Source organism: Canis lupus, chromosome 25 (assembly GCF_048164855.1).
Source record: "Canis lupus baileyi chromosome 25, mCanLup2.hap1, whole genome shotgun sequence".
NCBI lineage: Eukaryota > Metazoa > Chordata > Mammalia > Carnivora > Canidae > Canis > Canis lupus.
In genome coordinates this window covers 32,345,320-32,361,947 of record NC_132862.1, presented here as the reverse complement: position 1 = coordinate 32,361,947, position 16,628 = coordinate 32,345,320, and the positions used below count along the sequence as shown (strand labels likewise).

At 43.4% G+C, this 16,628-nt stretch overlaps 1 protein-coding gene and 1 long non-coding RNA gene across 7 annotated transcripts in view; one reads left to right on the top strand and one right to left on the bottom strand.

Annotated features, from left to right (window-relative positions):
• Window positions 1-10,502, bottom strand: part of PLBD1 (phospholipase B domain containing 1) — a 51,031-nt gene extending 40,529 nt beyond the window's left edge. The window contains exons 1-2 of one of the 2 annotated variants that reach the window (XR_012017680.1): window positions 10,161-10,502; window positions 969-1,188 (exon numbers count right to left, since the gene is read on the bottom strand). Coding sequence is in view for 1 of the 2 variants with exons in the window: in XM_072798942.1 (XP_072655043.1) it covers window positions 969-1,188; window positions 10,161-10,263 (323 nt within the window). In the remaining variant the exon portion in view is untranslated. The remainder of the gene's footprint in view (window positions 1-968; window positions 1,189-10,160) is intronic. The other variant, XM_072798942.1, reaches the window with a different exon arrangement.
• Window positions 1-16,628, top strand: part of LOC140617453 (uncharacterized) — a 143,209-nt gene that overhangs the window by 24,121 nt on the left and 102,460 nt on the right. The gene's annotated exons all lie outside the window — the stretch shown is intronic.

Here is a 16,628-nt window from a genome sequence, read left to right as displayed (position 1 = left end):
AGGCATCCCTACACGTTTTAAAAATCTTAATCAATTTATAAAGTTTTATACATCCCTGAGTAGTATACCATTAAGGGGACTTGTATGGTAGAGTAACAAAAATTTGGTATAGAAAGAAAACCAGGAATTTCTAGTTCATTAAAAAAGAGCTATCAGAGTGCAATAATTAGTTATTCAACATTTGATATAATCACCAGTACACAGAAACAAGATCAGCAATGCACCTACTAAGCTGCCTTACTAAGGTGGTAACAGCACAAAATAGGATTTGGTTAAACTGCCCTCAATAGTCTAGGTCACAGAGAAGAAAAGAAGAGAGCCAAATCATCAAGACAGTTTTTATATTAAAGAAAGGATGAGACTTGATTAAATGAGTTGCAACCTTCTTTTCCTTAAAGAGCTTCTCCCTGAAAAGGATATATCCTGATTGCATTATTATTAACTACATCCTTGTTATTTTCAGGAGACAAGGGAAAGGCTTAAGAATTAAGTAACAACAGAACTAGAAGGAATATTTATATTAGACATCAGGATTTCAATTTAAAATCTTTGCCCTCTTGAAAATATTGTTTTAAGACCATTGGAAAAAAATGCTCTTACATTTTTAAACTTAATGAATCCTCTGTGTTTTGTGTTTCCTGATCACTCCACTTATCATAGTCTTTCTACCAGACAATAAATGACTCATGGGATAAAATGGCTTAGCTGTATTTGAAAACAGTTTCACAAAAAGGAAAGATTTTATGGGCCATGAGAATGGAAGAATGCCACAGTTGGGGGCTTTGTTCCTTCCAAGGCAGGCACTGATGACACGTGCAAATGTGGTTCTGATCATGGTTCTATCACATGAGGAGGACCTCAGCTACATTTCTAATGTCCAGTGTCAGTCAGGAAGACAAGAGCCACCGGTGGACAAAGAAAGGAACAGAAGTTGCCAGGTAGTTCTCCACCATGACTGAAGTACTTACGGGGCAGTGAGGTAACCCTCCAAAAAGCCAGCCACAAACATGGTGATCTCATTGCTCAGGATCTGAGAACCATATCCCGCTCTGATCTCCAGGATGCCCCAGCCTGTGGTTTTCACGGAGTCATTGTAAAAGCCATAGGCATCCCCATTTCTGTCCAGTACGTTTTTGACTTGTATTGTCTTTTCATCAGGTATCCAGTATGCGGTTGCATAGTAGACTTCTGGAAGAAAAGAAGCAATAATAATCGGATGCTGTTCAACTGCTTTGCCCAATGCATTTTTCCCCCATGTAACCAGCAATTCCAACACATTTGCTTTTAAAGAATTCCGTTCTATTAGAATTGGGAAATCTACCACTGTAATTTGTCCTTGTTAGAAGTGGGAGAAAAACCAGAGCCTGATCAAAGGAGGATGAGCTCAGAGCACAGTGAACTAGGTCAAATGTAGAGAGGAAGTAATTAGAGCATCATAGAGGTTGGTCTAAATGCTTCATCCTTAGAGATGGAATTCTGGAAAGGCCAGAGCTGGAGCCCTTGTTCAGCCCCTACTTCAGCCAAAGATAGGGTTCAGGTACCCACTTTGCAACATTTTTGATCCCCAAGGCAGTTGGACCAAAGCATCCATATTCTTAGGCTTCTTATCCTCTCTTGCCTAATTCTTCACACATGACATTGATTTCCGTTTTGCAGGGAAAAAAAAAACCCATCAACCGTGAGCCTCTCAAGTTTGCAATAATTTTGTGAATTTAGCCTTACAAATCCTATAGCCATCTCTCTCTCCTGGTTCACCTCAATCCCTCTACCCATTCTATGGATCGGCTCCTCTCACTTTCTTTGGGAACTTTGTTCATCCCGCGTCTTCTTGTTCCTATACCCTAATGCTTTCTTCCTGCAGTGGCTCCTCCTGCTTTAGTGTCCTGACATGCTCCATTGTCTCATGGCTAAGGGCAAACCAATCACGGAAGCTCTCTTTGGATCCTGAGACCAGATTTGGCCATTGCCAGAACATCTCATGCCTTTCTTGAAATTATTACGAATATTACAGGGGACATTATGTCAGGGGCTATGCGAAGTACTGGTGAGAGAGCTGTGAATGTGGCTGGCCCGTTTCCAGACCTCATCTTTTAGAAAGAGGAACACACACACACACACACACCACTTCCTCATGTTCCTTCCATCAGCCTGCTGCAGCTAGCATCCATGCTATTGGCACTGCTCTGGCTTGGGTCACTGATAACACTCTTGAATCCTAATGCCACATGAATGCTTTCTATGCCGAAAGCATTTGACCCTGATGACCATTGATTCTTAAAACTCTTGCTTCTTGTGCATCTGGAACAACATGAATCTCCTGAATCTCCTCTTCCCCTGCCTGCTTTTCTCCTCACTCTACCCATGGGTTCTTCTTTATCTTGTCCACTCAACAGCACACTTGTTAATACCACCTGGATGATTCCATGAGCAAAAGAAATTCAAAATATCCAAAAGAGAACTCATATTCTCTCCCACCCTTCCTCCTCCTCCTGCTTTCTAGCTCTGTGATCTTTCCACCTGAGACCCAAGGCCATCGAGGCCTCCTCTCTCTCCTGCAAACTCACATTGGATCAAAGCCTCCTATGTATCTCTCCCTCCAGGCTCTACCTCTGTAGCTCCACCTTTCTATGCTACTTGAGGTATCATAAGCCTTAACTATGATAAAGTCCTTTTTCAAGGTTCCTCTGACCTGTAATTCACTCTTCATAATCTGCCAGAGTGACCTTTCTAAAATGCCAAGCTGATTTGTTTACTTGCGTACCAAATCTTTAATGACTTCCATTTCCTAGAAATAAAATTCTTTAGCTTACACCCTTGGCCTTTACTATCTGCGTTCTGCCTACCAATGCAGCTTTTATCCACTACCCCATGTATCTGGCGATCTGGAAGCCATTATATACCACTGTTCCACCTGCCATGAGCTGGTTCAACACCTCTGACTTTGCGTATGCTATTTCCTCTGCCCAAGAGTTTCTCTCTTGTTAACTGCATGGCAATCTCAAAATTTCTACTTAAGACTAGGGAAGCAGGGATGCCTGGGTGGCTCAGTGGTTGAACATCTGCCTTTGGCTCATGTCGTGAACCTATTTCTGTTTATGAATGTCATTATTTCCACTTAGCCCTTTTTAGAGAAAGTCCACCATTATGGTCATGACTTTACTCAGAAGGAGTCCTGGGATTGAGTCCCGCATTGGGCTCCACATGGGGAGCCTACTTCTCCCTCTGTTTATGTCTCTGCCTCTCTGTGTGTGTGTCTCATGAATAAATAAAATGTTAAAAAAATAAGACTTGAGAAGCAGGACCCCCCCCCCCCTTTGTGGGGGCTGACTTGCTATGAGCTCAATGTAACTTGCTTTTAGGACTTCTTTGGGCCTATCACACTGTACTGTAACTCAAACAGCTGCTCCTAACCTATGAACTCCTGGAGGCCATAGACTCAGCACTATACTAGTATAGCAATATAGTGCTGAGTCTATAATAGATACTTGGTAAGTATCTGTGAAAGGAAGGGAGACAGGAAAAAATAAATGGTGAAAGAAAATGGTATGTGATACATTTGTTTCTTGGCCTAAGAAACTATTGCACAGTTGCTTAGGTTAAAGACTAAATTTACATTCAGGTCATCAAAGAGATGGGAAGAGGTCAGAATGACTCTCAGGTTCTAGATTCAGACTCAGTGAATGGATGTTAGTGTATCATTCATTCCCTCATTGAGAGAGGGAGCAGATGGGATATAGGTCTGGGAGGGAATATGAATGTGTTTCGGACATATGGTGTTTTCAATGGTTAAAATAACAGAAAGTTCAGACTAAATTTTATGTGGGGTTATCTACGGTCAACATTAAAAGTTGACTGAACTTTTTTTTTTTTTTTTTGGTGCCAACATTGTCTATTGAATGCTAGAATAGCATAGCACCTTGTCCCAAGGGGCCTGGGTAATTGGCTGGGTCTTGGTCAGGCTTAAAAACTAATGTTAATTACATTCATGCTAATGCTAACGCTATGGCCCTTAAAGAATGATCCTGAGTAGCAAAGCTAATTTACCTCTGAGTAAAGTCATGACCATAATGGTGGACTTTCTCTAAAAAGGGCTAAGTGGAAATAATGACATTCATAAACAGAAATAGGTTCACAAAAGTTTAACAGACTTCTGGGGACAAGTAACAGTCTAATTGATAATAAAGTCAACTGGCCACAATTTGACAATTGTGGGTGGCACTCAAAGAAACTTTCCTTCTTCCAAATACAATAAGTGTGTTTTCCAAATTGATTTGGGATCACAGTGCCATAGCCTCAACCTTTCCCTAGCTTTCTGCACACTTTCTCTTCCACCCTCACCTCCAGGGAGTCTTGTAGGGAAATGAAGAAAGCATGTCTGACCAGAAACATAGCAGCCACAAGCTGCTACAGCAGGGGCAGAGTCATAAACAGAAACTGTAAAGGGAAGAAGGAAGGTGAACCAGCCTTGGCCTCTTCCCTTTCAGTTCTATCCACATGGCACGATTTTAGCTCTGTTCCCTTCTCCAAATTCTTGGCATTTCTCATTGAATACCATGGTCTTCCCTAACTTCACCTTCCATTCCAATGGCCCCTTTTGCCATAAACCTTGACTTGCTCTCCATCCAAGCAATCAAGGACTGTGTTTTCACTGCTGCTGGCACTACCTAATTTCCTCACCACAAATAATACACTTCTGCAAATCGGTGCTTTTTTTGACAGTAGTGCACCTCCAAGCATTAAAAAAACCTTTTCCCTTAAGGGAATTCAATGATAAAAACGTACTGTTAACAAACTGGCCAATTTAGCAAGTGCTTGGTGAAGTAAGCCAAAATCTGAAGAGATTTCTTACCCCATCCCTAACTCATGTCCTCCCTTCCTCAATGTTTTCTCTATGCATTGAATCTTTTGGTTTTCCTGGTACCATGGTACCATGCCACTTTCTGATTTTCTTAAATCCTTTAATAGTTTAAACCATTTTACTTTCTCTCTCTCTCTCTCTCTCTTTTAGATTTTATTTATTTATTTGAGAGATAGAGAGAAAGAAAGTGTGAGAGAGAACATGAGCTGGGGGAGAGGCAGAGAGGCAGAGATTCCTGCTGAGCAGGGAGCCTGATGTGAGGTTCCATCCCAGGGCCCCGGGATCATGACCTGAGCCAAAGGCAGACATCAACTGCCTGAGCCACCCAGGTGCCCCACTTCTCTATTTTTATTTATTTTTTTACAACATCTCCGTGTTCGGAGACAGATGTCATGAAAAGATGAACAGCAAAAAAGGTAGAACAGTATCGCATACTTCAAATCCCAGTCTAGACTCTATACACACTCTGAAGGCAGAGCCGGGTCCTGCTTACTGCTGGGTATCCTTGGAGTGCTGTACCCGGCACAATACTGTTTCTGTGATGAGTCTATTTAATTGTGTGTGTTCTAATGAAAACAAAATATATCAGAACATCCACAGAAGTTAATATAAAAGAACTCAAGTCATTATGTCCTCAAACTCAGGGAAGGGGCTTACGGAATGACGCCCCTTCAGATGCCCAAGGGCAAATGCCATGTGTTGGTATTTCCCCCAAGGGGAAATGAGATTTAAGATCTTCAACAGCAACATCTTCAAAATCAACATACTTGGTAAATATCTGTTGAATCAATGGGAATGTTACTTTATAAAAACAGATGGAGGAAGCCTCATTTTTATACTTATATTTATATTACTCTCTACATAAAAATCCAAACACCCAAAGTAAGTTTATTTACTTGCATATTCTAGTTTTTTTCTAGGAGTTTTTTCCATTTGGAAAAAAAAAAATCCTAACCCTGTCTTAGAATTTGTAAAATAGCCATAAGTGGCCTACATCACTCTTTCCCATATTTGGAATCTATTTTTCCAGGCACTTGGTTAATGATAGAGTGAGTGGTTTTTAACCTGGAGCAATGCAATTTTACCTAATTTATTCAGTAAGTTAGGTAGAGAAAAAGAGGAAGAAGCATAAGAGAGCAGATGCAGAATATGTGAGAGGAAATATTTAAAAAATTAAGACGGTGATTTAATCTATTTAGATTGAGTTTAGCTGACAGTTTTGATTCTGATCCTTGAATGGCTTTTCTCATTTATGTCCATGGAACATAATCTCTTTGTATCTCTCAGTGTACCTTGGCATTCCACGTCCCTTCTTTGAAAGGGCTCAGTAAATTGATAGCTGGTTTTTAGATTTGCTTTGACTCTTCTTCAGAGTCACTAGGAAAATAACTGATTCATGATAAACAATCTCCAGGCAGCAAAATTCTAAGTGTTTCAGTTCTCACTTCCAATGGAAATCAGAGCCTAGGACTCTTGCTGAAAGGGGAATTATTCTGGGAAGTGCTCCCAGGAACAGGGTTGGGGAATGGGGAGAGTGAGACAGGGAAGGAGGGAAAGCTAATTCAAAGGTGTAATCTGAAAGGGAGATAGAACATGAGAGACTCCTAACTCTGGAAAACGGACTAGGGGTGGGGGAAGGGGAGGAGGGCGGGGGGTGCAGGTGACTGGGTAACGGGCACTGAGGGGGCGCACTTGATGGGATGAGCACTGGGTGTTATTTTATATGTTGGCAAATTGAACACCAATAAAAAGTAAATTTACAAAAAAAAAAAAAAAAGTGTAATCTGAGATGGCCCAAAGGAGGGTGTAGGTAAGCCCCCTGGAGGCCCCATCCAGGGATGGAAGGATGAGCATTTAACTACCCTTGCCCATCCTGTGCTGATCAAAAGTTACCCTATGGAGGCGTTAAATCCCTCTTCTCAGGTTTGCAAGTGCTCCAGTGCTAAATGGTTATGGTGCCAGAGAAGCCACAGACAGCAAGGCATGCCTGCAGGGTGGCAAGGGTGAGGCACCTCACATTTCAGCTGCTGAAGTAAGGATCAAAGGCAGGGAGAGGATGTGAGGTGGAAGGCATACTGTAGAAGGTAAGTAGAAAGGGATACTGCTTTAAAAAAAAATGGTGTCAAAGAAACAAAACACTAATCCAAAAAAGTGCTGAAGATTTGCTTGGATCTGGAACAATTCTTTTCCTTCATCCCTTTGGAACGTACCTAGTCTGAACTGCTAGCTTCAATCAGAGTTCTTGCTAAAAGTCCTCTCAACAGAAAGTCAGCTTTGTTCCCTTCTGACTCGGCACTCTTAGCTCACCATTCATCTAGATCACTCTTTAGTTATACGTACTTGTATGTATTGGGTTTAAGAATTTGCTTACAAGCTCTTCGAGAATCAGAGATCTGATCTTTCATTGTACTGATTCCATTGGGCCTAACACACCATTTTCTTGGTTGTGTGGCTGTCTCCATCCTACACTTCCCCACCAGCTGGGAACGAGACAGATTGGTATTGAGTCTCTGTGTATTTGTTCTTGATCTCTAGTTGTGGATTTGAATTTTGGTATTGGGGGTTTGTTAATGCTGGCGTGAATAACTCCCCACTGCCTGGTATGCTGAGACTATACCATTTGCAAGGCTAACACTCATTTCAGAGCAAGCTCTGGATGAGGGGCCTTTCACAATTTCCCACTGGAAGATTGTAACATGATATTTGTTGTTTGTGCAGACACAGAGTTGCAAGTTTTAGATTAAAATTTCCTCATATTTTCACTACCTTAGTTTCATCTTTTACCCCATTGAGTAAGTTCCTGTTTTGCAGTAATGCAAAGAAACAAATAAGAACATTGATAAATTCTCTAGCCACATCTTCAAGTGCAATTTTTTTTAAAGATGTTATCTATTTATTCATGAGAGACATACACAGAGAGAGAGAGAACTGGGTAAAAGTGGTGTCCTGGAGTCAAGGGCCAGCTGTGCCAGGGGAGCACTGTCCAGTCAATGAGCACCCAGAGGCCAACTGAAGCATCAGTACTCCTGGGAAGCAAATGAATCAGGCCTCCAGACTGAGAACCCCTGATATTCTCTATCTTGTGTAATTTGATTACAAGAAAGTGGCCGGGGCAGGTTACACAAATGTCCAGTCTGCTAAAAAGTAATTATTGGTGTTTTGGTGACTAGACTTCTGTGTCTATCAGGGTGAATCAGCTTCTTTGTATCTGATTGGCTCTGGAGCAGGGGAAAGAATGCATTTCTAGAGTCTAGCCCTGCAAGTCCAGGGGGCCAGATTTGGAACCAGTTTTACCAAGGCACATGCCACCTTGTAAGTCTCTTGGTAACCAACCCATGTCTTTCCCTAGTGATGTGACTTCACTACACACATCACTAAGAAAAATTATAGAAGACATCCTAAAAACAAATATGAGGCTTTTCAGTCCGGAAGGATAAAGGCAATGCTATGCTATTTGAAGCCTATGCTAGTTTGAAAGGCAGGCTAGGATGAATGTGCGATTGTTGGCCAGTATTTCTGGAACAATGAAACTACAAAGTAACTTTTACAACTTATTTGCTTTTAGATTAATAGGTGCACATTGGTAGATATAAAGATCATTCCAGGGAGATGAAAATGCAATCCTCTTAGTGTGTGTTGGTACCCGTTAAATTCAGAGTACTGCGCTGGGCACTTCAGAGAAAACATGACAAACAAGAGGTAGCAAAGGCCCCATTCTCTGCCTGCAAGTCGCTACTAGACTTAGTAGAAAGGTGAGACAAACCGCCAAAAGCTGTACTGGAAAACAGGTTACTATGGGTTGGACAAAGGGAACAGACCACATCTGTTCCTAACAGTTGGGGGAGGCTTCACCAGTTGTTCCTCAAGGGCATGAAAAGAAGTCTTTTCTGGATTGCCAGGCACAGTGCTGTCAAACATCACTGGCCCCAGAAATGCCCTCAGTCTTCGACCAAACTGGCACAGCGTCAGCTGATTATCTGGGGGACTCAGTTTAAGCAGCTGTTTCTGGCCAGGTTTTGTCATCTTGAATCAACAGCGTCTCATCTGTAGGAAACCAGTATCTCCACCTCACTCCTCAGGCTGTCCCTGCCATCCAACAAACATTTCAAACAATCCAAATGATCCAAAAGAACAGAAAAGTTAGAAGGGTTTCCCTCAACATTCCAGACACAAAAAGCCATTTCCATTTCTGGAGCCCTTTCTAGCCTGTCCCAGCTATGTCTGAAAGGAGCAGTTTCCTGGGGCTGAAAGGGTGGTGGCATGAATGCCAGGTCCGCAGCGCAGGCAAGGCACAGGATGTGCAGGTAAGTCAAGAGTCAGGAGCCTAGGGGTGCACGGCTTCTGGTCCTAAAGCCCCAGGCCGTTTAAAAGACTGGAAAGATTTATGAGTGGTAAGGGAGCAAGTTGCGAAAGCAAAGGCCTTGAAATCTGCTAACTGCGGTCACTTGTTGATAGGAGGTGGTGTAATAAGAATCAGTACATTCATTTGGGAAGGAATTCACTCTCCCGAACCCCACCTTATTCTTGCACTAGGTCAGCACAGAAAAGGGCCTAGGAAAGAAAACAAATGTAATCCTCTCTTAATATTATTGTTGAAGCCTTTCAAGTTTCTACAGTTAATCTTGGTCTTCTTATCCATTAGGAAGAAAACTGACAAATCCAGTTTTGTTTGTTTGTTTGTTTGTTTGTTTGGCAAAGGGTACAGATTGCTGTCAATACCTGCAGAGAGAAAACCTGTTTCACTAAGAGAGGAGTAGTTAAGTAAATACCGCTTGGCATTTCAGCTCTGCTTTCACTTGCTGTGCCTCTTTACGGAAGCTACTGAATTTTCCTCAATTTCAGATGTTCTGCAGAATGGGGATCACAACCCTCTTTAGGGTTTATGGTAAGCACTGCGCGAAAAGCCCTTTAGCCCGGTGCCCGGCACAGAGCAGGCTGACAATACCGGGCTGCCCTCAACTTTAAACCAAAGTCACTGGCAGTTAAGAAAAGAAACCAAAACTGGCGGCCGGAGTTCTACCTCTGTGATGTGAGTACATATATTTGGACGTCCTTGGGCTGCGCTTTTCGGGCCGGTGGAGGCTCCGCCAGCCGCGGGCCGCCGGGAGGGAGCGAGCGGACTTGCCCGCCCAGGTTCTGGCCCACACCTCCCAAGTTGGCACGGCCCCTGCCCTTCCCCGGCAGCCCCCGAGCCCCCCCCGCGCCCCCGCGCCCCGCAGAAGCGCGCCCCGTGGGGTCCACCCTCGGAGCCGGGGCGCGCCCCTCCCGCGGTGCCGGGCCCGGGGTCTGGGGCGCGGCTCACCTGCCCGGCCCTGCGGCACGGCGGCGGCCAGCAGGAGCAGGAGCAGCAGCGGCAGCAGCGGCGGGCAGGGCCCCAGGCGCGCGTCCCGGGCGCGGCGGGGCATCGCGGGGCGGACGGGGCGGACCGCGGACCGGGCGGCTGTCGCGGGAGCGGCTCCGGGGCCGGCGTCTCCGAGGTCCGGGCGTCCTTACTCTTCCATCGGCCCTGCCGGTTTGGGGCTTTTAGGGGCGAGGCAGCCTCACGTGGCCTTGGGAAGGACCTTGGCCCCACTGGGCAAGGCCGGTCCTTCGTGCCCCGCTGGCCCCCTGTGGGCCGCGCCGAGAACGTTCCCAGCCGCTCTCCTGGGCCCTGGCGACGCCACCTGCCACTGTCTCTGCGGCCCGGCCCGGGGCTGGGGCTTGGGCTTGGGCTTGGGCTTGGGCTTGGGCTTGGGCTTGGGCGAGGCGGTGCACCTCAACCCGCTCGCCTCTGCCGCCGGGGTCGGCCACGCGTCTGCGGCGGGGACCAGGCGCCCTGCGCAGCGGTGACCTGCATGCCCCTGCTCTCCTCCCCGGCCCTGGGCCTCGGCGCCCGGCGCTCCTCCGTCTCCGGCTCTTTCACCCCAATCCACCTGCCGCAGCCCAACACCTTGGGTCCCCTGCTTCTCTCTTCATTGGCTGGAGCCACCGCTGGAATGTGGATCCGACCAGGCTGCAACGCGATCTATTTCTGAGCCCCCCCGTGAAGTCCCCATTTCTGTGCTGGGTAGGTTTGACATTGTGAAGTAGGCGACACCATGCCTTGGGTGACATTGTGAAGTTGGCAAAGGGTGCCCTAGGTGACATTGTGAAGTAGGTGAAAGGCGTTTTATTATTTTTTTTTTCTTCAAGAAGTGTTTATTGAACCCATCTTGTGTGCCAGGTGCCAGGGATATAAATAAAGACCGTCAGGAGCATGACCTGCCACAGGCGAGGAGGGACAAACTGTACAAATAACAGGTGCTCGGAAGTGGCCATTAGTGCTGCAATAGACCTAGGGTTGGGGTATGGTTGTGGGATCCCAGGATGGACTCCCTCCTACTACAGAGCTGGCCTTCCCCCGTGGCCTTTCTTCCAAACTTCACTGAGCTGCCGAGGGGAGAAGGGAGGACAAGAAGCACTTGTCCTAGAGGGGGAAATACATTTATAATTGATAGGAAAGATCTCGAACAATTACATCACATCTCTGTGCACTTGGTTGAACACAAGTCCTAAGTCATCGTGTGGTTCTGTGACAGCACCTACGATGGTGCCTGGATGATAATATCACTCAACGAATGGAAGAATTGAGGACATTGTAAAAACTGCCCGTATTTCTCAAACTCCAAAATTAAAGTGGAGGAAAATTATGAGCATTTTAGTTAGCCATCGTGGGAAGTGAGCTACATTAGGACATTCAAAGAAGTTGTGCCACCCCAGATATTTTAGTCATGCTACCTTCTACCACCCTCCTTCACCTTACTAACCTTTCCAATCCAAGGAGCCAAGTGTTTGGATGTGATCATGTGTATAAAAATACTTAATGTGCCCTATGAGGCACTCATTCATCTCTTAGGAAGTCATCAAATATTTGTTGACTTCCTTGTTCCAGACATAGAATAACAAATCCGATGGACAAAGCCCCTGCTCTCACAAAGCTTGCATTCTAGTGGGGGAAGCAGATTATGCAAATAAATTAATTCCATCAGGATTTCTCAACCTCAGCATGGTGACATTCTGGATCATATAATAATTTGTTGAGGGGGTTGTCCTGTGCATCCCCTGGCCTGTATCCACTAAATGCCAATATCCTGCCTCCGAGTTGTGACTATTCCAAATGACTTCAGATAGTGCCAAATGTTCCCTTAAGGGGCAAAATTGTCATCAGTTGAGAATCACTGGATTGGATGATGATAAATTGGCTGTGTTTACATATCTAGGAGGGAAATGAGCAGCAAAACTCACACCAAAGCTGAGGGGGGAGGACCACGGAAGATGTTTGACTATGAGGTGTTTTCATCACTTTTCTAGTAGACATGTGTGGTTTGGGGTAGGTTGCTATCCATTATCTTATTCCTGGTACTACTTTTTCATGGGTCTGGACTCCACTGATTTAGAAGTTTCAGTGAGCAAGGGAGGAGGCATGTTTCCACCAAGAGACACAGTAATAGTTATATCGAAGTGGAATTCAAAGTTGCTGCCTGGTCTTCATTGGGCTTCTCTGGAAAAAAAAAGGAGGGGCACAAATAGGATTATAGTGTTGGTTAAAGTGATTAAGCCTGACAGTGGAGTGGAAATATGGCTACACAGTAGTAGGAGGGAGTGGTAGAAGGTGTTCAGGGGAGTTCCTGGACTTGTCATGTCCTACCAAAGGACTAATGAATGTACTGTGACCTCACCTAGGCAGCACCACCAGGGACTAAGGCTCTTTACCCCAATGGACACACAACCCCAACCAGCTGAGATGGTGGCCCCAGTCTGTAGCTGGGTGACCCAGTTATAGAAACAGAGACAGTGACCTCTGTATTTCTTTCCTTGGTACAACATATATACGATGGATTCAAATTTTACAGTTCCAGAATGAAATGTACATAATGTGAATTTATTTCTTTTTCAACGTATACTTAGCATTCAAACACCCACTCATCAAATTTTAGGTTGCTCAGTCTCACTTGGGCTAAGGTCTTTAGTATCCTTCACCTTCTCCTTATCCTTCCCCCATTTCCTTGTCATTGATCTTAGTTTCAGGGGGCTTATGTATTGGCATCAATAAGAGGCATCTACTCTGTGAGTCATCCTCTTGGCTTGGTGGTCTCCATTGACATGTGGTTTCTCTCTTCTGATCCTTTATCTGCGGTTCTTGGCCTTGTATCTAGATTCTTAAACATTCTGTGTATTATTTAGGGTAATACTAGCCACTGTGACAAATAAACTCTAAAAGTTCAGTGGGCTAATACATCAGAAGTTAATGTCTGGCTCATATCCCCGTTTGATGTGGGAATTTTTTTTTTTTATGTGGGAGTTCTTAATATGTATGTGGCTTTCCCTCATTTAGAAATTTAGAAACCCAGCCTCCTTTCTTGTGGTACCACCATTCCTTAAGGCAGACTTAGAAAGTTCCCAAACCTTCTTGGTTCACAGTGTCCTTAGAGTCTCAGTAACATATTCTTAGGGCTGCAGATCAAAAGAAATATATAATGGTCCTTTTATATAGTAGTGAGCACCAAACAATTTAATAATAATAGTTTGCTCAATGTCCTGGGACAGTACTATGTTTTCTTTAAAAATCTATGATATCCCATATACACCTTCAAAGTTCATTATGGTGTGTTCTACTGATAGCACTATTTCCTGTGAATATTTAATATATTCTAGGTATGCCTTGTGAATTCATTATGGTTGGCAAACTGGGTGCAGAAACAATGACCCTAGGGCCTTGGATCCTTTTCTTCTAGCTAGAAGAAGAGGAAAGAGTATGGGGAATGCACTCCTGCTTTTTAATCACTTTTGCTCATATTCCATTGGCAATATTAGACATATTGCCATACTTACATGTCAAAAATGCTGAGAAATGCAGCCTGCAGCTGGAACATTACCTCTCAGTAAGGAAACAAGATTTTTAGTAGGCAGCTAGCTGATACCTGATACCATTGGCAACCTTTCCATCCAGACTTGGATTCTATTGGGTCTCTCTGATCCCTGGGGTATGGTAGTAGGGACTCAAAAATACTCTAGTCTAGTGTGTCAATCAGCAAGCCTATCCACAGGGTCACTTCCCCAGACCCTTCCCCCAGTCATTGCTACTCTACAACTCAGATGCCAAGTAGGACATGTAGCTCCATTATAAGGTTTGCAAGTTCATGAACTATATTCTGGAAAGTTTAAACAGAATAAGTTTAAAGTTCCTCTCCTCTGGTAATTCTAGACCTGTCTTGAGTTTCTATTACCAAATATTTCCACATGATGCCCCACCCATCAAATAGGCGACTCACCTCCTGGAGGAAGGGAGGTCCTGGCCATCAACCCACTATGCATTTCTCTTACCAGCTCTTCAAACTTTTTACTTCTTTGGATAGGAACTAATTCAACATTATTATAATTCTTATTCCAATATGTGGTTCTTGAATATGCTGTATGACCTTTTATTTCAATCTATGTCTTTCAACTTTCCAAACCAAGTTTTTGAATATTTTAAATTATTTTCCTCTCCCAGACACATAGATCTTACAACTTTATAACTTTGAAGACTGTGGTCTATGTCTACTCAAGACCTCAAAAGCCACAAATTTTACTCTTTGATCTTTCAGTTTTTTTCATTTTTCCTCCCTTGAGCCTTGCCTTAGATTCTTGGAATAAATAGAGTGATGGAAGATTTGCTAGATTAAACAGTTTCTCAGAAGAAAAATGTGTAGGGTAATGTTTTAGACTACTATCCAACAATTCTATATTATTGTCTGTAACTAATTTTTCTTTTCTTTTATATTCTTTCTCTCCATCATTATGTGTGGGTTGTTTTCGTGGTTAAACTTACCATTGATCTATAGGTGTCAAAATACAGAGTTTAAATTGCTACAGAACCAAAGACAGGGTGGACATTGCCCAGAAATCCTGGGCTTGGGATTGATGCTTGTAGAGCTCATTTTGATTACTTATAACACAGTTCTGTATTGTTTGCCCATCCTTTCTTCTACGTACTTGCCTGCCCTTTCTATAAACTGCCACCCATTGTAATTTCCAGACTGCAGGTATCTTGTAAATTGGGTACAAAAAGAAGAGGGGCTGTCACACATTAGTAATTGTAAGGTCACTGACATATTTTGGCTTTAGGGTCATGGCATAGGGGTGAGATGTACATCAGGAATAGTTTACTGTAGCAGAGATGAGAAATTAAAAGAGTTGAATAGTGATTCAGTGGTATATTATTATTTTTTCTACAGATGACAAACATGAACTTTTTACTCTGCTGATAGGCATTTTATCCTCTACCTTTCCCTCCAAAGAGGCTAAGAAAGTCACCTCTAAATACTTTCAGGATACAGAGCATTTTCTGCATTGTATAAAGACGCTATTTGGTGCCTGACAGGTCTTTTTTCAAAATGTTTCTAAACCTCCTTTTCTCTTTCCTAAATTAAGTTGCTACATCCTGGAGTAGCTATCACAGGCTTCCTCTATTTATTTTTTCTCTACTGTTGATATTTTAGCATCATCTCTTCATTCTAAAGACAGAAGTACAAATGCCAAATAAAAACCATTTCAAACAGAACCATTTCTTAGTGGCACCTAACCTTGGCTGTAGATGTGAACTATTCCTGTGATAAGTGTCCCTGCTTTTCTTTCAGGTTATAAGAAAGAATTTAAACCCGATGGATATGTAACAGTACATAAATGAAAAATACTTGATAAATCTGGCTACTATTGATCTTTTTAAACAAAGATAATAAGAAGAAGATTTTAGGCAGTTAAAATGGCTAGGAATTAACATTATTAACCCAGGTCAAAACTCCAGAAACTCCAGAAAATGTAACTATGGAAAGATCCTATTTCAGTTCAGTTGAGTAAATTAGATGAGCATCTCCTGGATTCAGGAAATTGAGTTATAAATTGTGCATATTAATTTTCCAGACAACTGTGGGCTGGGAAGGGAGTTCTGAGGGAGTGGTGCCAAGAGAAATTTGAATACTCTCTCTGTTGAGAAACACATACTGTCTGCTCTTCACTGACTTCTGTTAAATAATAAAAATTCAATTGAGTAAATATAAAGATCAAACTGGCTTTATGCAACAATTCATGAATCAAACAGCATCCCATCTAGCAAACAGAAAAGAGCTCCACTGAGCTGTAGAAAAAGAGAGGTTCTTAAAGGCAAAAAGGGAATGGAAAAAGGAAATTATTCTGCACAGAGTGCATTGTTTTGGGAAAGGTTGCCTTCCTAAGGGAAGGAGAAGTGGGATTGCCTCACTAGTACTGACCTAGTAATTCCAGGTTAACTGGTTAAAAACCACCATCTCTGGAAAGGTAGGAGCCACAGTTATGTTAGATATTAAGCTAAGGTTCACCGATGTGGGGCTTAGCATAAGTGACTCCATTTGGAGGTGGTTATCTCCCTTTCTCTTTTTTAAACCCTTCCTAGCTGGTTTATATCTACAGAATCTCCTTTTCCATGCTACCACCAATACCTAAACTCTGGGTACCCCTTCCCTGCCCTCTCTCAGCAGCCCTCTGATTCCTTCTCTTAAAACAGATTCTCTCCAGCCTTAATCCATCAGTCTACTGCTCCTGAGGCTAGACCATATATCAGGCTTATAAAAGCTTTCTCTTAAAAAAGGTGGTTCTCTCATCCCCATGGAAAACTGTGTGGAGGTTCCTCAAACAGTTAAAAATATACCTGCCCTACGACCCAGCAATTGCACTGCTGGGGATTTACCCCAAAGATACAGATGCAATGAAACGCCGGGACACCTGCACCCCGATG